Source organism: Centroberyx affinis, unplaced genomic scaffold (genome assembly GCF_046629955.1).
Source record: "Centroberyx affinis isolate AG114_WGS23_722 - 3 ecotype Tasmania unplaced genomic scaffold, CSIRO-AGI_Caff_v1 ptg003528l_1, whole genome shotgun sequence".
Lineage (NCBI taxonomy): Eukaryota > Metazoa > Chordata > Actinopteri > Beryciformes > Berycidae > Centroberyx > Centroberyx affinis.
In genome coordinates this window covers 393,754-417,473 of record NW_027281472.1, presented here as the reverse complement: position 1 = coordinate 417,473, position 23,720 = coordinate 393,754, and the positions used below count along the sequence as shown (strand labels likewise).

Genomic DNA, 23,720 nt, shown 5'->3' with positions numbered 1-23,720 from the left:
ACCATCTGTCTAACCTTTGACTTATTGCTATCTAAGGAAAAGAGCAGTAATTCATATCAAATTACAAAAAAATACAGGAAGGACACTTGTATTTTGTTTGTTTTTGATATGAATTCTGTGTAAGTACATTGTGAGCAACGGAAAAGCCGGAGTCAAATTCCTTGTATGTGTACATACTTGGCCAATAAAGCTGATTCTGATTCTGATTCTGAATTAACTTTGAGTGGCAATCCATTCATTAAATACTTAAATATACAAATGTTTCCAACCCCAACTGATATGATACTCATTTATAATATTTTGTATGCAATGCTCTTAAGATAGCCAGTAGCTTGAAAAAAGCTACTGGCTACAATAGGTTTTAATTTTACAATCATGTTCTAAGAGCAGGAGTGACTTCTGTCAAATGGTGGATATCTGGTTCTTCAAAGTCCATTCACAACCATAAAATACTAACCCCAAGGCTTAAATCCACTTTCACCATTAATCAGTTAAAGTGGCCATGAGGACTGCATGCACTGTATTGCTCTTCATAAAACTTGCACTCAGAGTATACTGGGCAGCAGAGGACAATCTGGGAGGAAAAGAGTGCAATAATTGACTTTGTATTCTGCACAATACTTAAAATAGTAAAAAAAATACAACAACATGTTACATCAAAAGAGTCGGTTCTTGCTTGATTACAAAATCATTTATTGAATCAAAAATTAGGTAGACAAAAATAACAACTGTGCAACCTTCCCAAAAACAATGTGCACTTGAAACTTAAAAAGCAACAGCTTATAAAACTCTCACACAATCATTAGAATATCATTCTGCCAATGTACCATTTAAACCAAATCTATCACTGTGATGATTTTTCTTTAGTTTACAAAATATACAAGGCTATGCTGTGCTGTAGGATATTGCGTGTGTAAATGAAACCATTAGCAGAAATGAAATAACCCCCTCCAATAAAGAGAAAAAAGAAAAGGTTTTCCCTCTCAGAATAAAAGGTACATTATTTTTTGAGTGTTGAAACTGAGCATAAATTAAAGTAGATCTCTATGAATCTAGGAATGTAACTCCCTTTACTTATGTTTACATCACAATAAGCAGCAGCAATCATGTGCACACCTGAATATGGGTCCTCTATCATTCAGGTCTTCACTCTAAAGATGATTCAGTGCTACCATACTACTTCATCCATAAATATATTACACCATTTTGATACACGTTTCTCTCTATCATTCTATAAGCTTTACATACTGAAAACAGAATGAAATGTACCAACACCTGCCTAAAATCTCACTCCTACAATACACTCCTACAACAGCTGGTTTGTATTATATAGCCATTACATATTAGTAATGACTTGTTGATTGATAAACTAATCTCTTTGCTCATGGTGGCATCCACCAATAAGATACTTCCAATAACAGTGCTTCAAAAATGCTCTGAAATGTCAAGGAAGGGATAGGTTAGTCTTAATTTCTCTCTATATGTAATCTATAAAACAGTAAAGGCATGGTCAGTTATACCGTCAGTGTACAGCAAAAACAATGACTCACCAATTTTGTTAGGGGTGTGATGGGTGATATTGTCTCCCATGTGAAAATAAACGTGTCATGGGCCTGGGATGAAGCCAAACCAATGATAACTGTATTGTAAAATATCAAAAGTGCACAGGTGCCAATGGAAAATCAAGATTTCTGCGGACACTGACCATGTATGACAATGTAAGTAGATTTTAAACAGCAGCATAAATGAGGGCTAGAAGCCAAAAGTGGAGCAGAAAGAGCTAGCAGGCACTAGTCAGTCACCAGTTCACTACTCCTCACAGCCAAGTATTGTACAAGTTGGCATTATGGACCAGATCTGGGCAAAATAATACACTTCCTCAACCTTATTTTCCCTTCTTTAAGTGCACTTAAAAACACATTTTCAATTATTTTCATTATTCTACTTGATCCATTAAACAAATCTTAAATTGCTCAAATCTGAGAACATCATCAGGTCTAACTTGTTGCACCCCGTATGGAATATTTACAGCAAACATCATATACATAACACTGACTGAGCAACAGCATAAGGCATCCATAACTTAACTGTGTTAAAAGCAAATAACGATCAAAACAAATATGATCTGAGTAGCATTAGCTGTTTAAACTTGAAATATTTCTTTCTTTGCTTTCTTTGATGAAAAAATGAAATAAAATGAAATTGGCACATGCTTTGTACACCCTTCCAATTATAAAAACTACTGAATTCAAGTACAAATGGCGAGATATGTACAGGAACAGTGATATGTTATAGAGATGCACACAGTTATGACAGACTGCAGCAAGGAATAATGGAATAATAGCCTAGAAACCAAAAGTGTTACATTTGCTCCAATGAAAGCATTACATGACATGCATGCACACATTTCCAAGCAAATGTCAGAAGCTATGTGAAAGATCTTACTCCATGAGCTGAAGCAACTTCAAACTCTTCGCCTCTCAGCTGTATCAGTGAGAGCTTACTAGTGTTGTTTGGCTACAGAGAGCAACTCCAGGGGGCAGAGCATCATTCCCCTTGTAAGACGAAATGATTCAATTCCTCCCCCTTGATAACAACAACCCTAACCCTAACCCTGCCTACCAGTGCCTTTATTAAATCTGAATAAATTGCACATTAGCTTAAGTATAAGGCCCCAGATTGTTAGTCAGCGCTGTGGGAGCCCTTCTGGAGGACTCTAGCACATAGAAATCCCTTTTTTATGTGATTAATGTCATGCATCTGAACAAGATGCCTCAAACAGTCAAATAACCTTCGCTCAAAATTGAATTCAAGCCATTTCCCCGGGCTACCGCTGCGAAAGCACAAAAAAAGAAAGAAATGGAATTTGAGAATCATTCCTCCATGCGGTCATGTGGGCTTCCCCCCCCTTCATTTCTGAGGAAGCGTTGAGGAGGTTGCTTGGATCGTCCCCAGTCTGCCATTCACTTGGACTGTCTTTGTGGGCGCTGCAACCTAGATGTAAAACAGACAAAAAATAGAAATGTCATGTCAAGTTTGCACCACACCAACCTGGTCATGAGAGGCATAAAAGTTCATGATGTGCTGCAAAGAAAATCTAAAAGTTCTTTGATTTTGTAGATTTTGTATTGAAGCACATTTGAGAATAATATGGAGCAGGACAGAACTACAAATCCTATTCCTCAAAAAAAAACATGTAAACAACTCTAACCATATTCCTTTAAGTATATTCATTCTTTGTTATTATTGTTCCCGTCTGCTTTAAACTACGCAAAAATGCCTGGCAACTTAATTCAGAACAGTCCTGACCTAAAATTCAACTTTATCCTCTTCTTGAAAATATCACACGCGGCAGTACGTTATATCAGTCAGACGGATCTTCATACGTGTTACAGAACTACGTCTCACTTCCAGCTCCCCAGCTGCCGCGCCACAGGAGGCTTTGTTCTGCCTCAGATGCGTTCCAGCGAGACGTGAGAAACCAGACGGAAGACGCGAGACGGAAGAGTTCAAATCTCTCTCTCTCTCTATGCGTCTTTTCGCTCTCTGTTGCTCTCTCCCTATCTGTTTGTCTGCTGCTGCTGCTGCTGCCTCTGGCTCTCCTTCCTCTGTCTGTCTGTCTCTGTCTATTTTTGTCTGTCTTTTCTTCTATCCTTCCCTCCCTTCTTAGATCCACCCAAGGAGAAAGTTTCGGTGGGTGAAATTGTTCCGGCATGTGCTCTAAGGGCATGAAATAAAAAAAAAATTAAAAAAAAATTCATGTCATCAGATGTATACATTTTTTTTAAGTTATTTATTTTTAAGTTTTTAAATTAACTGACAATGCACTTTGCTCACTGTGTTTTGCACTCAGTTTTTATTTATTTATTTGTTTAGATTACTTGTTTATTATTGTTTAGTTTGTTATGCATCAAACTGAGGGAGCTGTGAACACAATTTTGTTGACACTAAAACTAAATCTTAATCTTATTCATTTTTAGGGTGCTTTGGCTGTGCCCATGCAAAATTTTAATTGGATTATGCTTTCTTTGTGTTATTTTTTGTTGTATTTTTTCAAGAGTTGGTGTATTTCTGCTTATTGTATAGAGGAAGAGAGAGTTGGAAGCCACAAGTTTTGGTGGAATTTGATCCATCCATTTTGATTTCATCCAACAGGATATGTCTGATTTTAAAGTTTTACTCTCTACACCATCTCTGTGTGAAATATCTTGCTGCATTATTGCTCCTCAGAAGTTTCAACCCCCACAAGAAGAATTGTTTGTAAAATCCCATAGTACCAACACAGAGTATGTTAGATATGGAGTGTAGGGACATCTGCAACAGCTACCACAACAGCTGTATGGTCAAGGTGGATTGTGGGTAGCAGTCTTTCCTACCTTCTTTAGCCTCTCAGCGGCAGACCCAGAGCGGATGGCCTCCAGCATGGCCTCCCTGGCCAAGGCGGGGTTCATGTGGCCGTTACCGCCTGGAAGCACCGCAATGCCGGGCTTAACCTGGGCTGGGACAGGGGGCGTGGGAGGAGGCGGAGGTGGAGGTCCATTGAGGGGCGGCGGCGGCGGCGGCGGCGGTGGGGCGAAGGCAGCGGGAGAAGAGAGGGCAGGGGAAGGGCTGGAGAAAGAGGGAGGAGCGGGAGAGGGAGAGGAGGGAGGGCCTGTGTCGCTCTCCTCCTCCTCTGCAGCGGTCTTCCTGAACTTCTCCAGCTCGTCAGCAGCCCCGGATTTGGTCTGTGGAGCGTAGAGGAGAGAGACAATGGTGAACTGTAGACACACACACACACACACACACACACACACACACAGGCAGGGGGACAGCTGCTTTCACACACACACACACACACAAACAAGTGAACACACACACTCGTGCACGAACACACAAGCGTGGATGCATGTGTATCCGTATCCGCGTATATACCCAACCTCTCATTCTCTCACACACACACACACACACACACACACACCCTACTGCACTACAATGTAAAGGTTTAGGGACTGTATCAAAGAGATTTGTATTCTAAGTTCACACATATGCTGCTTGTACAACAGAGGCAATATATTGGCAAAATTCTATTCTATTTCCATATACACATTCCATAAGAGACGTTCAAAGAGGGCCCACTATATTTATCTTCCATCTTTTTCTTTCTTTTCTTTTTTTGTCGGAGAAAAACCCAAAGAGTTTGAGTCCGATTTAGTCATGCAGCATTCCAGAGATTCCAGTTCTGGTCAGGAACCCTCTAGAATAGAACCGCAGATGGGCCTCCGCTACAGCAGCACATTTCCTGCCCCTGTCATTCTACATGGCTCCTTACATGACAACAAACCACAGCTCGCAGTCCACATACAGGGATGGAAATAGACACCCATGCTTGCATAACATGGTTCCATGCATAGTTCGGTGAGTCGCTAACTAGCTAACAGAGCAGATGTTTGCGTTTGCATTCTCTTTAAACACACTACTGCAGTTTATTCATAATACAAGGATCTTTTTCCATAGAGGAGTTGTACAACAGTTATGATACCAATCTTTCAGACTGTGTACACTCGTTTGTCCCTTTATAAAATAAGAATAATTGAATTAACCTTTTCTATACTTTTTTCAATACCTTTGATGGATCACAAATAGTACATGAGCATTCACTTGAGACTGAGTAGAGCATTGGCACTATAATGATGTTCTACCCAAAAATGACATAATGTATTCCCTTGCTATGTTAGTGCTACTATCCCCCTTGATAGAAATCTGAACAAATGGTGCGCTGATATTTGACCAAGAGGGTGTTTTACCTTCCTCAGCTTTCCAGAGATGCTCTGAGCTCTGATGGCAGCCAGCAGAGCAGACCTCTCATTCTCCTCCTCAACATATGACACTTTCTTCAAGTTGCTGGGACCAGAACCAGAGATCTAACATCGAGAGAAGAGGAAGAAAATCAAAACCTCTTACTGCTTTTCCTGTCAACACAATCATGAACATTCAATTGCATTTTGTTTTAGAATTTCCAATATGTCCCCCAAATCTCCTTCTCATCCATCCATACATCTATCACTCAAAGGGTCTCACCTTTTTGAGCCTGTCCTTGCCTCCCGCAGCCTGGATGGCCTCCATCAGGTTGCTGTGGAGAGACGTCTCTTTCTCCACAGACTTGCAGATCACCGGTCTGAACTTTTTTACCGGCCCGAACACCGTCACCTGCTGCGGCTCGGGGAGCACGCCGCCGCCGGACACCATCACGGAAGGTTCTGGTTTCTTCGCCAGCGCTGGATGGCTGCTCATCTCTCTGTTGGTCTGAAGACAAGATATGGAGTATCAACTGTACTGTAATATAATATAAGATAATAGAATAGAGTATGTGAAAGAATACTTATGGGCTTAGATAGCTCATGACTTCAATAAGATTCCTCCATAACTTTTCAAATCTAGGTATCACATTCCTTAAAGTTATAAAGCTCATTTTACTGTGAATTCACTTTCTTTAAACAGAGAAACAACATGAAACATATATAAAACAGGCTTATACGTAGACTTGCACTGACCTGGGCTTGGGATGCAGTCTTGAAGGCTGGGACCTGTGTGGTCGGTGACTGTAGAGGACTGGTTTGTGTTGGGCTGGGGCTTCTGGCCTGGATATGTTTAATATGATCTCTGCCATCACTGGCGGTCATGTTGATTTGGGTGGGGCTGCTAGGCTGTATATGCTTACTGTTGGCTGTTCCTGTTTCTAGAGTCTTAGAGCTTCCTTTGGTGGATCCAAGGCCGCTAACAAATCCTCCCCTGTCCTGCCTCACCTCTTCAGGATCTCTCTGTCTGTCTGACATGTACTCAGGATAGCTCATAGACCTCTTAGGGCCAGGAGGGTGGAACACAGGACCAGAACTGATCTCCTTATTATCTGATACAGACGACTGGAAGGATTGGTGTGGATTCACATGTATGGACCGACCGCCCTTCTGGAAGCTGAAACTCTGTGTTTTCAGGGGAGCAGAGGACTCGGGGATGTTGGGGATGCTGTTGGGTTTAGTCTTTGGGGTGTACTTAGTGATGGCAGAGGCCACGTACTGGCTGGAGGTTCGCCTGGATGGTTTAAGGAAGGACAGGTCTCTTTTCTGGTCTAGGACAAGAGGAGGGGGAAGGGGAGGTTTATTACTTGGCTGCTGTACATGTTTGGACACTGACACCTTGCTCTCCGCCTCTACCCATTCCTCCTTCGGAACTTCAACGACTTCTTTCACTGGTTCTTTCGCCTTTTCTTTAACCGTCTCTTTGGGCTTGGCCTTCTCTGCAGGTTCATTAGATGGACCTTGTGTCGTTTTCAGGTTCTCAGTCTTATTGGTCTTCAATGTAGTTTCTGAGAGAGCAGTGTGAGTATTTCTCAGGTCATCAGCGCTCTCCTTAGCCTTGTCGCTAAGACCTCTGCTGGGTGCCACAACACTTTCTTGTCTTTCATTTGAGCTCCAGAAGGCTTTGGCTGTTCCCAGAAGAGGGGAACCCTCGTTGGAATTAATCCCAGACTCCGACGAACCACCAAATTTGTTGCGGGACATCCCCGGTTTCACCATGTTCCCCTGGTCATCGATCTTAATGGCACCTACAGTTAAGGTGATAGCTGGCTTTTTGGTCACAGCATGGCTGACAGAGGATTTGGGAGGGATCACAGTGAAAGTTTTCATACCAAAGCGTGACGTGGGGTTGCAGGTGATTTTGCTGTGTGGGGTGGTAGCGCTGGTGGCATTTTGGTGGAATCTGTACATAGGAATCGCTTCTTCTTCTTCTTCTTCTGTGGACACCGATCTCTGATTGGTCAGTGGCAGACTGGGCTTCTTCTCTTGAACATTGAGAGTGTTGCTTTTAACCAAACCAGGTTTGATCTGAGTGTTGTGGCTTTTTTTCTGCACACCAACATTGGATTTTACCGCTGTTGTTTGTTTTTCCTCTTTCACAGTCTTGGTCTCTTTCATTTTTGTCTCTATTGTCTTAGTCTGTTTCTCGTCTTTCACTTTACCAATCATAGACTCGTTCTCCAGTGATTTCCTGCGCTGTGCAGGCTGAGATGTCTGCTGTGTATTTGCACCACTGCTTTCTTTTCTGCCATTTGTGCGAGCATTGTTGTTTTTGTTCTGTATCTCTTCACTGGACTGGTGACAAAAGCTTGGACCTGTGATAAGATGGGATAGGATAAAGTCATTTAAATATATAAATAAAATGCATGAGCTATGTAAAACCCTGAATAAATGGACCCCAAAACACTCTCAACACGTTATTATAGCATGTAGACAACATTATTCTCTCTACCTTTGCTGCCAGTTGACTGAGTCCTGGTCAGTAGTTTTGCCTCATTGTCTGTCATGTTGTGTCCGTAGTCTTCCAGTACTTCATCTATGGCTGTGACTGGCACATCCATGTCCACCACAGACACTGGCACCTCGTTGCTGTCTCTGGATAAGGTATAGGGCGTCTCTTTCGCTGAGACAATATCCATGTGGCTGATGTCTGGAATGAGAAACAGCACAAGGGCTAAGAATTTAAATGGTGGTTACATGATACTACCTACTTTAGGCGCATGTTAATTTTATGTGTCTGCTGGGACACATAAAATGATATTAGCTATGAATATTACTTTTCAAAACAGGCAAAAAATTAGATTGGCCTGAAATTTCATGTGGGCCAGTGAAGATGGAATACAGTGATATGAAAACATTACAGCTGTTTTTTTTTTTTACTGTTTTTTTTTCTGTTTTCTTGTTTTATGAGTCTTGAGTTTAGAGTTCCCAATGATCACGGAAAATGCTAACTTATGATTATCAAATTGCATTTTATGAGATGGCTGGAAAAATATTGACTTTCCCATACCTATATGAATCATCTAGAGATAAAAATATGGGAAAGAAAAATGTACTCCATCAAAAGCTGTGCTGCCCTCAACTCTACATGTAAATGGAACATGTTTTTTGAGATATATTTAGTGCTAAGAAGGTCGGGGTCAGCTGAGGCCGCTACTCACCTGTAAGGTCTGCCTCAAAATCTGCCAAAGTCTGATGGAGCCGGGCGGTGAGTTCAGGGTCCTCCTCATAGCTGTCCTTTAACCTGCCTGACTTCTCCTTTGGACTGATATCACCGTGTCTGAGGATGGTACAGAAGGACAAGTTTTGAAAGGACATCTGCACACCTACACGGGCATGCGTACACACACACAAATGCACACACACACACACACACACACACACACACACACACACACAGATACACACACAGCGGTGGCCAGCATAGCTTTTTAACAAAGCCACCCCCCAGTCACCAGCTAAAAGCCGGTATAAACCTTCTAGTGCTGGGATTAGATTCAGTACCCTTCCCGTTACTAATGTGCCTCAGTAACCTAAAGGCTAAATACAGGTCAAATAACAGGGGAAAGAAAATAAACCTTTTAGTTTTTAAAATTTTTTGCTTGTTCAAAGTTGAACTTTATTATCATTGGAGCCTGCTGTCTTTGAAATATGCAGCTGTAAAGATATTATTACCACAGAGTCCAAACCTCCTTCACTCTCTCTTCGAGGTTTTCAGCAGAGCATTCTCATGAGTCGCTGATGTATTAGCCATAACAAATTGCACCAAGGAGGCCAAACCAAATAGAATTTGTCTTCTAAGAGACTTGGACTGGTCTACTTTTCCTCAACGACTCTGAGAAAACAGGGTTATAGCGCTTTCCTGGAAACCCGAGGAGCCAGCAGCATCAGGCCAGGCCCTGGATTCAGACACTTTCTCTGAGTAAGAGCATTGATCAAGGATCACTGCTCTGGGCACAGTACCATACATATTTCACAACAACTTAAAAGGAAAAAAGTGATCTGGGGCAGTAATCACTTTCCAAAAAGGCCTTTGAATGAAGGCCTAGAACCATAACTATGAAAGCCCAACACTAAGGGTTGAGGGTGCCAGCTTTGGCGACAACTCAAATATAACACATGGCGGGAACCGCTCTTGGTTAGTATTGTTGGCACAGCTAAAAATGTAGGGAGGCTTCTAAAGCTGGAATCAGGAAAAGCTGAAACAGTGATGCTTCACTTTCCAGGTGAAAATACAGGTGTGAAACTAAACGTGAATGCCAAATACAAGAATCTAACTAATCATTTTTATGCAGATTTAGCAGAGCTTATTAGTAGTTAGGCAGGCTCAAATGCACAACACTGTGAGCACCACACACATCCTAGCCTGCCAAATCACCAGGGTCCCACAAAGTACAAGACTTTGGTCAGAGTTAAACCATATCTCACACATTTAGATGACTGGAGTAACAAATAGGTTATACTGTATCACTAGGCACAATCATTTAGGTGACCTATGAAATAACTGCTGTCAAAAGAGGTTTTTAACATGTTTTTGCAATTCTCCAAAATGACTAGACTTAAAGCCTATTAAAAAATAAAAGGTGGCTGCAGTGTGAGAGATGTGGGGAAGACGATGGGAAGGAGTATGGAGAGAGATGAATAAATGCTGGGAAGCATGACGCAAGATACATGAGTCAGAGTAAGGTAGACTCTGTGAATCATAGTCTGTCAACCCAGATTCCTTAATGTATCCGTCTCGCTACCCAGAATATGTTTTTAATCAACTTGCTGGACAAACATAGATCATATATTAGGTGAATGAAATTATACACTCTCATGACATCTACTTCCCTCCCTCATCCTCACTCATACTTTCTCATCTTTCCCTACCATTCCTGGTTGGTCATTAATCCATCCCCCTTTCTCCTTCCTGTGTCTCCCCATGCTTCCCCTCTTCTGCCATTTATCCCCCTCTCCACCCAATTACCCACACTTCCACACATCCATCTAGCCCCCCTAGCCACCCCCTCCCTCGCTCACAACCCCTCCATCCCTAACCTCAATCCATTTATTCCTCCCTTCCTCCCTCTTTAACCTCCCCGTCCATCCATTTGGGCCACTCTCCTGCTCCGAAGCTGTATCTAAAACGCAGAGAGCATCAGTTCCAGACATCTGACCCTCCGTACCTGTGTCTCGATCCCCAGGTGGCGCATCCCTCGTCGCTGTCGCTGGAATTGTCCCTCACCGGTCCCAGCGGCCTCTCTCTTCCGCCGCCGCCGCTCCCGTCCAGAGACAAACTCCCGTCCGGGGACGTGGGCTGGGTGTCCGACGGGGAGCTGACCAGGCCCGAGTCCTCGCCCTCGGCCGTGCCCTCGGAGGCGGCGTAGCCCTGGTCGGGCAGGCTGCTGCCGCCGCTGCTGCTGCTGCTGCTGCCCAGCGACAGAGTCTCCTCCTCGGGCGCGTCGGCCTCTGGGGCCTGGCCGCCGGCTCCGGACCTCTGCAGGGAGTGGAGCCAGGCTGGGGGAGGAAGAGAGAGGATGGAGAAAGGTGAGGGGAAGGCGTTTAAAAAAAGTGAGATCTAATTTATTTTCAGTTGTTATTGTTATCAGTCAAATTTGTTAGCAATGGTGATTAAGAAAACAGGGTTCCCACGCTCACTTGGACATCCAATCCAATGACTTTTCAATGAGTCTAGGTTTTGTGTGCTGAAATTTAAGGACTGGAAACTGGCATGTTTTGACGTGACATTAGTCAAAATTAGACATCACAGAGGCCTCGTTTTTTTACTCATGATCTTGTCAATAAATCATGGTGACATCACTCATTTTGAAACTGAACACTGCTGCTACATCAACACAAATATCCATCATAGCTTTCCTCAGGATGTGAAGTGTTGATACTAGGATAGAGAGAGGTCCAGAGAGCTTTTTGATGAATTGAAGTGCTATATTTTAATATAAAATCAAGCACTTTCTAAGACTATCCATTCATTTTCCAAAACTTTCAAGGCCTTATTCTATTTTTCTCAAATCTACAGATTTCCAAGACCCGTGCATGGGAACCCTGCATAACAAATCTCATCGAGGATATTTCTTGTGAAGGAATAAAAAGCACAGGATGCATAGCAGGCAAGGAGAGCAGGAGATGTAAAAGAGAGAGAGAAAGCAGAGGAAGCATTTATGTTAGTTTCAACATCCATTCTGGCACCGCACACACAAACATACACACACACACACACACAAACCAAAAAACACAAGCCAAATATACAAACTTAAGCCAAGAGCACAACCACTTGTGGCTTGATAAAACAGCTTTAATGATGTGTGGGTGGACTTACTGTAAACAAACCATTTAAATTATATTTTTTTTATATTTTTTACTGTTAGAGTCTCCAATGATAGATAGTATTGCTTCATACCCCCCTCATCTCTTTAGTACAGTCATGCTCTGGTCAATCCTGTGGGCTTTGGAGAACTTATTTAGTCTGTCACTGATCTCACTGAACTGTAGGCCAAGAGAATAAAAGTCAATGTACCGTTTGTTAGGTTTTCAGCAGCCCAGCCAGCATGCAAGGCACTGGGAAGTCATTAAGGGACGCTTTAAAATGACTTTAACAGTGAGTGACCTTGTTTGTAAAACTCTGTGTGTGTGTGTGTGAGTGTGTGCATTGTGCTCATGCATGCATGTGTTGTGTGTGTGTGTGTGCAAGTACGTGTACTTCATGCGTTCATGCTTGCACATGTGTCCCATGTAGATGTGTGCATGCATGTAGGTCTGTGTGTGCGTTCCTGCACGTGTGTGTGTGTGTGTGTGTGTGTCTGTGTGTGTGTGTGCGCTCGTCCTGTCAGTTTTGGGCCTGGTCCTAATGTCAGTTCCAGGAGATGTGGTGATGACTCACAGGGCCGTCCTCCCAGCTCCTTCCCAGCAACAGCTTAGTCATGCCAGCTACAGCCACAGCCAGCACACACACACACACACACACACACACGACCGCAAGTATACACACCGTCTTACACTCTCATATGTTTACATATAAGCTTGCACGCACAAATATAAACACGTAAATAAACATAAAAACACACACACACATGCAGAAACCTCAAACACACTAAGACCTCGAGCTCATGCGTCTATCCATCACATAACAAACATTACACAAATGTCACCTCACCATTCTTGCCACTTCAATAACACACACGCAAGGACCAAAGTACAAATTTGTCTCCATTCCCATGCAGATCAATGCTGTGACCAGTTATTCGTGCCAAAATCTAACCGTGGCGACGCTCCATGCAAAATCCCGAGCCAAAAGTCTTGATATTGAGTCTCCAAATCTTTAATTTAAATAATCTCATTCAAACACATTTTCCTTTTATCAGTCACATCACAGATTGCTTTTACGGACAATTATTTTTGCACTTTCCATAAACATATTTCACTTGCTTCGCACGTTCGTTATCACAAATCTACAGGCTCAAACGAGGCTCTGAACTCCGGCAATTCAAAGAAGCTTGTAATGAGCTACACATCAATGGCTTAGAACCAGCAGAGCATAAAGGGTATTTTGAAATCAAATCTCGATCAGATCTGTTTAGCACCAAAAGTACATTGTTGAAATCAGGGCCAAATCATTAACTAACACCAATAATTTAATTGTACTTCATTGAAAAAGGCTTAAATAAAGTAGTCATGAAGTATAGTACACTTCTTATACCCTTCTGGCTCCAAGCCCTTGAAATATTCACTACACAAAAAGAGCATTTCATAACAAACATCAAGTGTAATATCCCATATTGTAAACAACAAATACAGTGCTTTCTACTATGATACCATTATTTCTCCTAAGGCCAGGTTTCTTAAACCTTTTCAGCCTGGGAGACCAATGATTAGTCTTGTCCTGGGACCCAAAACATTGACCCCTTTGTCACATGAGAATCCACCGGAGAAAGGCCTGTGACCCATTTTGGATCCCAACAAATTATTAAAAAAACCCAACAAAAAAAACAGCTCTAAAGAATTCATGCAAGTAGATAATAATAATAACAATAATAATAATAATATAACCTTTTTTTTAAACAAATCAGTGTCTAGTCACAATCTCCTATCTCTCCCCTTTTTCATAGAGTATTGTCTTTGTGAGCTACCCTGCAGAAGAGGTACTTTTCAGGTTATATTTCATCTCGGATACTGCATTGTGTTTAAAATGGGTGGGCCAACATCAACGCAGCATGTCATTGATAGATCACCCTTTCCATAATGTTGCAAAAAGGCAGCATGCATTCACGTCTCAGGTTTCTAAACCAAGCCAAAACACCAAGCACAGAGAGGGAAACATACGCTGTCCAACCATTGATCTGCGGATATCGCATCACCAAAATATCGACTGATAGATATCGCATGGCCTCAACTCATAACCTCATCTCAGCACGTCACTCATCAATCACGTTGCAATCGATACGTCTTGGGTTTAGCTCATCTGTCTTAATATAGTCCTCTGATCACATTCTGTGTATCCCCTTTTAACCCCACCCTGATCTCATACACACTCAATACCAACTAGCGCATCAAGCTGAAATACAAAACCACTTACAATATATACAGACATGTTTGTAAAAAAAAAAAACTCAAACAGAAAAGGGTGAAATTACAGGTACGGGAGAGCACGATTTGCTTTCACTCGCGCCATTTTGTGTCCTCGACAGAATAAAACCCAAACTCTCTCAAGGGGAGGCTGCTGCAAAATGACATCTGCGAGGTGTGAGCTGGGACACCAAGTGAAAGCAAACGATACATAGAAATGAGAAGGTTACGACAAAGACAGCAGTAGAAAATCCCTCATGAGAATAGGATGGTGAGCAGGAGAAGAAAGGTCCAGCAGGAGGGGGGGAGAAGAAGAAGCAGCAAAGGGAGCAGATGAGAAAAGATCGATGGGCGGAGGCGGGGTCAGGCGGGCCGCAAGAGAGAGAGAGAGAGACTTCAAGAGCGTTTGGAGCGCAGACGGACCGGCCCGCAGCAGTACACTACAGAGGAGGGTTTGGGGATGGTGGGGTGGGGTGGGGAGGAGGAGGTGGGAGAGGCAGAGAAAAGAACAGATCACATGAGAGACTGATCGATCGGGACCATTGCACTAAGCAGGGTTGAGGATGAAAGCAGCCGTCCGGAGAAAGACCTAAAAATGAATGAAAAAATCAACAGTGAAGTAAAAACTTCACTCGACCATGCATGGGATACATACAGCAAGCAATATACTGTATAAGACCCTTCCATAGTACAGTAGTCTCTTTGATAGGAGTTCCTTTGTTAGAGATCTTGTCCAAAACCCCTACGCATGGTCCATATCAAGTTATCATGCAAACAAAAATCCTGCAAGGAGTTACACAGCAAACTATAACATGGCTCCCGTTTACAACACATCTACTACATGACCATAAAGCCCATTAATGCAGTATTTAAAAAGCTTTCTTGTTGATGAATGTTGCATTGGTGTAAAACCATTGCACCAACCAAGACTTATGGGTTTGAATCTTGCAAGGGTAACACACAAAACTGTCCATGCACTGTATACAGTACATACCATATAAAACCACAAGAACACCATGTCTTTGGATTTGACTCACAGATGAATTACAGTATTTCTCAACAATCCCGTCCATTATGCATCTAATATACGCCCATATACTGTATATGGGCCATATAGAAGGCACTCTGGTTGATTGGTGTGGCCCCCAACCCTGACCTTTTGGACCCAGTAGAACTAACAAGGCCCACAGGTTGACATTTATAGATATGAAGCACCTTGACCTCACATGGGCCCCGTAACACCTAACAACTCTGCTGCCTGGCTCGCTGATGGGGATGGAGAGCATGTGAGGAGAGAGAGCACACACACGCACACACACACACACACACAAGTTTGACAGAAAAGGATAGTTTCAAAACTGCAATCGAGAAAACAGTTTGAAAAACAGGATAGCGGGGCGGCGTCTAGGAAAGAAAAGAAAGAGTGAAGCAAAACAGAGGGGGCTAAGGGTTCAGGACGTGGAAGCGGACCGTCAGTCCATCCGTCTGGAACCTACACTGGGGAGCTGCTCCCTCCGTGGGACTCTGTGGGGAGTCGGTGCCTGTGGGCTCTAAGGGAGGGGAGGACGGGGAGGGGGGCAGGACGAGCTGCGGCGGCTCCCGGGACGGGACGCGACGGGGTTTGGGTGGCGCTGGCCGGTCAGCAGTACCTGGAGGAGAAACAGCATGCAACATGAGATCTTTGGTTGTTTTGATTTTGGTGACATCTTTGGTGCTAAGCGGTCTTTGCTGTGGTGTTTCTGCACTGCACTTCCCAGAGATCACCTGTCAATCAAACAGTGTGTCCAGTACTGTCACGTCTTATTGGTTGGATTTTCTGTTGATGAAGTTTGACTTTCTGTAGGTGGCGCTCTTTTCTTTGTCTGTTTAGTCATGGTGGCTGTCACTGCTCATGCTAACTACCCAGTTCTTCTTCTACTTATTCTAAAGTTTAAAAGTTGCAAACTTTAAATGGGAAATGAAACTGGATTTAGGATTTACATCTGTAACGGCAGAATGGGATTGCTCCCATTGCATCAGGTAGAACAGACAGTAGAGTGTTTTATTATAATGTCGCCACATTTTAAGCGTCATTCAGTTGGATAGTTATTCATTGAAGCAATGGAGATGGGCAAAGTTGGCAGAGATGGAGAATATGGATAGCATAGCTGGCTGTCAGGAACAAAGGCATAATTAAACAGCCTGTTGATCACAGCTGCCTCAAAAGGATGGTGATGTATCATCGCCTTGTGATGCGTCAGTGTGTTGTGTCTTAGTCAGCAGGTGCTGTGTATACACTATTTTATCTCAGTTTATTTTGTGTCGACGAGAGGAAGGAACTGAAACGGCACTGAGGGCTGAGATGATAAACTACACCATCATAACCTTGACAGCTACTGTAGCACAGCACACACACACACATACACACACACATACACACACACACACACACACACAACTACAGGTTCACTGAGGCTTTACGTGCTAAACTAAATCATGATAACCTTGACACAGCCTCAGTAAAATGTCTACAGAAAGATGCATGCTGGTGACATCTGCGCTATATCAGAGTTTGTCAAACCTGACGCCATAGGAAGTTCTATTGAGTGGATTTACACAGGAAGCGCTGATCTAATTTTGAACTCGATCCCGATCTGTTTCAGTCAAAAGCTGCAGTGAAAAGATCAGATGAGTCATAGTGGGAGAAAAAAATCTGTTTTTCTGTTCCTGTGTCAATCCAAAATGCGCTCTTTTGATTAAATTCAAATTCAATCCAATTAAAATTCAAACAACATATTACGTCATGGGTCACATAGTGTGTCACGTAGTGAGGAAATGTGTTGTCCGCTCACAGTTACAGGCAGATAAGGTGAGAGCAGCAAAGTGTTCGGAAGAGGATGCATCGTAAGCCAGCCAGAGGGGCTAAATGAAGGATGTGCCTATCAACAGTTCTTACCTACAGCAGACTAACATGAATAATGCCCTATTGTCAGTGTTTGCAGTGTATATGAGAGTGTTTCAATAGTGTATGAGAGGTTTCAATAGTGTATGTAAGAGGGTTTCAGTGGTGTATCTGTTTCTAAAACTTTTCAGTCGTGTTTTTGAGTGTTTCAATAGTGCATGAGAGAGGTTTTCAATAGTGTATGTGTGAGTGTTTCATTACATTTTAATGTATAAGCATCTCATATATGTATGTGAGAGGTAAAATGTGTATGCGCAAGTTAAAGTTTGAAATAAGTCCTATACGGCATCTCATACACAAACACACACACACACACACGATTATTTCTAGTTCAACAGTTCATAGCTCTATCTCTGTTTACCTGGAGTCAGGTCATCTCCCAAAAATGACGATTCTGACTTCTACTCTCACAAATATAACAGGGAGGCATTGGAGGCTCTATAAAAAATACATTACTGTGTACATTTCTATTCCCTGCGTATACAAGCATCAAGGCAGCAGCCTATACTGTAAGGTGAGGGTGCAGTCCTAATGTGTATACATGTGTTTCCTCCCATACCCTATAGTGCATCAATAAAGCTTGTTATTAAAGCTAGTTAGCTTTTTAAGCATTTGGAGTCATCTATAATTGATGATGACGTGTAATGGCATGAGGTGAGTGGGCTTACAACACATATGATCCAGTATATCTGGGGTCTCTTATTGTAGTATACATTAAGGTATGATAAAAGGTTTGATAAAAAGTAAGTTGTGTGTATAGGACATAATGGCTTTGGATAGAATGTGGCATATGAAGTACAAATTTTGCATGGATTTTAACTTGCTCATGCAGTGTACACTTTCTCACATAAAATAAAGAGAAAAGGGAATGAGAGATAGAGAGAAAAAAAGATAGAAAAGAATAGGGGGAGGTGGAGATAGCACAGGGGGTGGAGAGAGTCAGACAGAGGCGAGGAGGAGAGGAAATAGGGAGCGAGTCGGAGCGAGAGAGAAGAGAGAAAGCGCTGCACTGTCAGCAGAGTGTCAGGAAACAGACCGACAGCAGAAGCCAGGTCTATGAATTTATAAATCCCCCCCTCCCGCTGTCTGTTCCACCCCGTCTCATGCACTAACCTCCTCATACTTCATACTTTCTCTTCCTTTCATCTGCCTCTCCATCATCCTCTCTCTCTCTCTCTGTCTCTCTCTCTCTCTCTCTCTCTCTCTAGCTCCCCTGTCATCCCGCTGCCTAAACCTTCCCATGCTCCTTTCCCTGAACCCCATCCTGAACCCCATCACCTTTTCTTATCCCTCTCTCATCTCTTCCCCTGTCAGACACCTCTCTGCTGCGGCCCGGCTTTGCTATGGAGAAAGATGGAGATTATACAGAGATCAATACGAGGCTGACTAGAGTTCAAATAGATCCAGTTTAGATCTGTGACGGATCTGTCCGTCTTTATGTCTGCCGGCTTTGAAGGTTTGCGCAAGCGTTTGCATACATATGTGAGAGAGAGAGAGAGAGAGAGAGAGAGAGAGAGAGAGAGAGAGAGAGAGAGAGAGATGAAAGTTGGATGAAAAAAATGAAGAATATGTATGAATGTATATTCCCTGAAAAGCTCTATTTTTAATGGCTAATATATTTTGCTGATTTATTTTCCTCACAAACATGCGTTACATAAACACAGAAATACTGATAGTCAGTGGAGAGTGGAGGGTCTGAATACACAGCAACATACACACACACACACACACACACACACAGATACATGGGGTGGGATACAATGGGAAATGGGAAATGTTGGTTAATTGATTTTGTCATGCCAATAAAGCACATTGAATTGAACTGAATTGAGAGAGAGAGAGAGAGAGAGAGAGACAGAGAGAGATAGACAGATAGATAGAGCGAGAGATAGAGAGATTGAGAGAGACTAAGAGGGGCGTGAATGAGATGTGTGGGTGAGAGACAAGAAGACTGTATTGTCTTGCAAGCTATGATGAAAACCAGCTCCACTAGTTCCTGAATGTCAGCCACGACAGTTATACTCTCACACTCACACTCACACTCACACACACACACACACACACACACACACACACACACACACGGACAGTCTGTCTTTCACACCAGTTTATGTTCGTCATCCGTGACAGTTTAAGTTTCAGACGTTGCTGAAGTGTGACAGCTCAGTTCTCCAGGGCAGACATCCAAAGCTCACTTTCTAGCTGGCAGAAAAACCTCTTCGGGCAACTTGTGACTTCTGACTGTTCTCCAACACTGGGAGAAAGAGTGTTTACCTTCACTGTCAGGAGTTCAGTGACGAGCAGTCAAGTTCCTTTTCTCTGATGAACATCAACGTTTTGTGAGTGGAATATGAAATCGTGATATGTCAGTTGGTATTCATCAAAATGCAGTTTTAGAGAGTAACTTTTAACACCTGGAAGGTGTTAAAATGAAAAGGTATTGAAGAGGATGATGTGTGGCATAACGCCAGGTGAAAATGCCAGGTACATCTCATTAGAGCTTCATTGCCCATGGTGCTGTGTCATGGTACTTTTTAACAGGAGATAACTTAATCATTTCTGGATCATTTCTATTTTAGGGTTATTGTAGATACATTTCAGGTAAACTTCAGGTGATTGGTTTTTCTTCCACAACTGGTTATACAGCGTTTTGAAATGGAACTCTTCAAATGTAGATATAGTTGTCATTCAAAACTGTGTCAGGCGCTAGTGCTTTGTCTGTCCATAGTGCTGTGATATACATAGATGTTTACCAAAGGTATTGTATCATTCACTTATGACCCTATACTGTACTGAGAAGTAGGCTTGGGCGATATCCAAAATGTAATATTGCGATGCTGTCCCACCAAAATATCACGATATGTGATACTATCGTCGTTTGCGATTTTTTGGTATTTTATTTCTAAATTTCATCAAATTTCTAGGCTATTAATAATAATTATTATTATTATATAATTTTTTTATATATATTATAGAAATTTGATCTTACTATTCAAGCATTGGAGGAAACAGTGGCCTGCTATTTCCAGGAAAACAGGCTGATTGTGGAAAAGGGAACCCATTTGAAATAAAATGAAAAACATTTCACTATAACTATGATTTTTTTTAGTTTTTTTTTACTATCCTACCACTAGTAGATTATAGGTTTCTACGTTTAAACGTTTGCACAATTCTCTAAGCATCTATCCAAGCCTACTGAGAAGTAACTCTGTGTCTGCTGTGCGATGATTTAGATGATGATTTTTTGTTGTACCTCATTAATATGTATATGATTTGTTCCCTAGTATTGTTTCAGTTAACTATGTAGTGTGTCTGTTCATTGTGTCATAATGTAGATATTTACCGATGGCACTGTGTCTGTTATTCTCAACCTCATCCAGTTTCAGGTTGAGGGCGGACTCCGTCTCCGACCCGGAGCTGCTGGCCGCGGCCGCCTCTTGATCCGATTGGTCGGCCATGCTGCTGGCCCCCTCCGACTCCTGCTCCATCCTGCTGCTGGGGGCGGAGCTGGTCGTGGTGAGCTGGGCCCGGGCGGGTGTGGACACGCCCGCCGTGCTGCTGCTGCTGCTGGTGCTGTACAGGAAACCGGCCGGATCCGGGTCGACGTCCGAGTCGTCGACGCTGTGGCTGAGGTCGGAGCTGGAATCCTGCACCGCCAGGCTGTCCAGGGTGGTGCTGCTCGGCGCCGGGGAGCTGGGGACCGGAGTGGCGGCGTACACCGGGGTGGCTTGCGCCGCCGCTTTGGGGGAGACGGGGCCTGGCGTAGGAGAGACGGTGATCGAATGCACCGCCTTGATACGGGAGGCCGGGCCAGGCGTTTCAGCGGCGCGGCTATCGGGGGTGGGAGTAGCAGAGGTCGAGGTGTCGTCGGGGCCTGGGGTGATGGAGGCAGGGGTGGGGGGAGGGGCCGGAGCCTTTCTTTTCCTCTGCTGGCTTTCTGAGCCGAGGCCCATCTGCGAGACAAAAAGTGAGAGAAAGGGGGAGAGAGAAAGAGAGACACACAGAGATAGAAAGAGAGTAGAAAGTTAATTTGTCGGAGCACCTTATGCTTGTGTGTGTATGTGTGTGTGTGTGTGTGGTCTAACCATAAATCAACTGGTAAATTCAGTGTGCCAGGAGTCAAGCAGAGTGTACTACTAAGTAATTAAATCGAGTGGAGTTTTGGCAGGAATCTGACTCTTCAAATCCATCAGAGTGCCAACATCCCTCTTAAATTATCCTACGACAAGTCATATAATATCTGGCAGGGATACAGTAAATTTGATGCAGTGGTATTCTGATACACCAAACTGATATTAGTATTTTACAGTGGTATTTCTTATCAGTATTTCAGGGAACATCAACCATCAGTCAAACTGAATGCTTTCTGGCTGAAGGCACTGATCACTGCAGGTGTTTTGGCAGAATGAATGACAGTCAGATTTTTTTGAGTACCATGCACGTCTGCAAACCAAAAAAAACATGTACAAACTTTGTCTTTTCATATTGTTCCACTCTCTGCTATACTTGCTTTCAGTTCAGTTCAAGGCACTTAAGCAAGAACTCAATGATAATGACAAATGATGATCATTTTAAATGATACAAAGTGAACTTTGGCTCAGTGGGAACAAGTGGTTCAACAGAAATCAGTAATCTCTTTTATAACATTTATATATGTTTTATGTTATTCAAAGTCACTGCTGGTAATAGAAACCAATAAATTCAAATACTGGTGGTATTTGCATAGGAGGGAGAGCAGACTAGCTAGGCAAAAGAGAGAGAGACAGAGAGAGAGAGAGAGAGAGAGAGAGAGAGAGAGACAGAGAACAGCCTTAAGGGCACGGCTGATGGATTATCACCATGAATCATCAACGAACTAATGATTGTGAAACTATGTGTTTTAATCTGTGGTAGACGAGGGCACCTTGTGACACCTTGTTCTCTCGGTGGATCTTGACTTTCTATGAATTCAATTTTCTAAGAATCACTTTCAAGTGCTTCGGGCAAGTCCCGGCAGTGTCGCTCTCCATATTTCTAAGAAATCTCAAGTGCTGCAGCTTCGTGCCGTTTACCTTTCCCTCACTCTCAGAGAACATGCCCAGAGCTGCATGCAGCGTTGCATCATGCAGCGGGACAAGAGCTGATCAGGCCACCTTGCCTTTCAGCAAGGGAACTGGGTTCACCCACGTGAACTCAGTGAACTCACTGCAAGGCATGTTATGGAAATCCAAATGGCCCCCCAACTGGTTGCCTTTCTTTTCACTGGTCTCCCTCTCCTCTCCCTCTCTGGCATTCATACATACATGAATACAGACATACCAGTGGATGTGGGCCAAAGTTGAAGTTGAAATGGATGACTGACTTGCCTACGAAGATGGATGTGTGTGTGTGTGTGTGTGTGTGTGTGTGTGCGTGTGTATGTGCGTGCGTGTGCGCGATCCCTGCAGAGTGAAACATAAGACTGCAGCCAAGCCCTACTATGAAAGGAAGAGAGCCGGGGCCTCAACGCACACACACAAACACACACACACATACAATTGTCTCTGTGACTGTATGAGTGCATACACACTCTCACACATACACACAGATGCACACACACTAGCAGGAACAGTATATCTCATATCTCAGGCTGAGCTGGGGTATATGGATTAGGGGGTTGTTAGGGGTTGCAGGGTTAAGTGTGTGCTGCTCTCATGGGCTTAGTGGCGCCATGACTGGGAACGCAGCATGTACTTAAGATGGTTAGAGACTGAAGCCAAGACTCAAGACTCTGTATTATACCACATTCAAGGTCACACTGTACATTAAGTCAAGCTGAGTATATAATATAATAATGTAAGCACTGTATTTATGTGTGTATATCTTTGGGTTTTTACTGAACAGTTTTTTTCTTCTGTTAGAGAAAATGAAAAGTTGTATGTCACAGTGCAAGATGGTCTTTTCAGTAGAAAAACAGAAATGGTTCCTGTGTATTGTCGAAGAGAAGTTTACAGTGATTCTTTTCAAGTAGCTACTCATGTCAAGAGGCAAGATGTGGCCACTTTTGCTCAGGGCTCAGGTCAGTGACAAGTCAAAGGACGGTCTAAGTCTCAGGTGGATTCACAAGTCCTGACCCTGTACGTAGAGTCATCACATCACATCAAATCCAAGTTGTGTGAGAGCGAGTGATGAGTACAGAGCAGTTTAAAAATCTACATAGACAAATTAATATGGTAGAAAGACGCAGCATCACAATAATCCAAGACTGTGGAGAAATCTGTAGCACTATAGAATGGAGTTAAGTAGCATGACAGAATCACAATATATGGATACGGGGAGGTGCTATACACTCTTTGGTCCCTTTTATTGGCATTGAAATGTATTTGAAGCCCCAACATTCACAAGGTCGAGCTTGTCATCACCTG

At 43.0% G+C, this 23,720-nt stretch overlaps 1 protein-coding gene across 1 annotated transcript in view; it reads right to left on the bottom strand.

The window, feature by feature from the left end:
• Window positions 1–676: 676 nt before the first annotated feature.
• The window catches only part of cobl (cordon-bleu WH2 repeat protein), a 63,788-nt gene continuing 40,744 nt past the window's right edge, over window positions 677–23,720 (bottom strand). The window contains exons 10-18 of the mRNA XM_071539857.1: window positions 20,681–21,290; window positions 11,003–11,333; window positions 8,996–9,114; window positions 8,287–8,484; window positions 6,531–8,149; window positions 6,058–6,282; window positions 5,784–5,900; window positions 4,377–4,724; window positions 677–2,994 (exon numbers count right to left, since the gene is read on the bottom strand). Coding sequence (XP_071395958.1) covers window positions 2,911–2,994; window positions 4,377–4,724; window positions 5,784–5,900; window positions 6,058–6,282; window positions 6,531–8,149; window positions 8,287–8,484; window positions 8,996–9,114; window positions 11,003–11,333; window positions 20,681–21,290 — 3,651 coding nt within the window. The 3' untranslated portion in view covers window positions 677–2,910. The remainder of the gene's footprint in view (window positions 2,995–4,376; window positions 4,725–5,783; window positions 5,901–6,057; window positions 6,283–6,530; window positions 8,150–8,286; window positions 8,485–8,995; window positions 9,115–11,002; window positions 11,334–20,680; window positions 21,291–23,720) is intronic.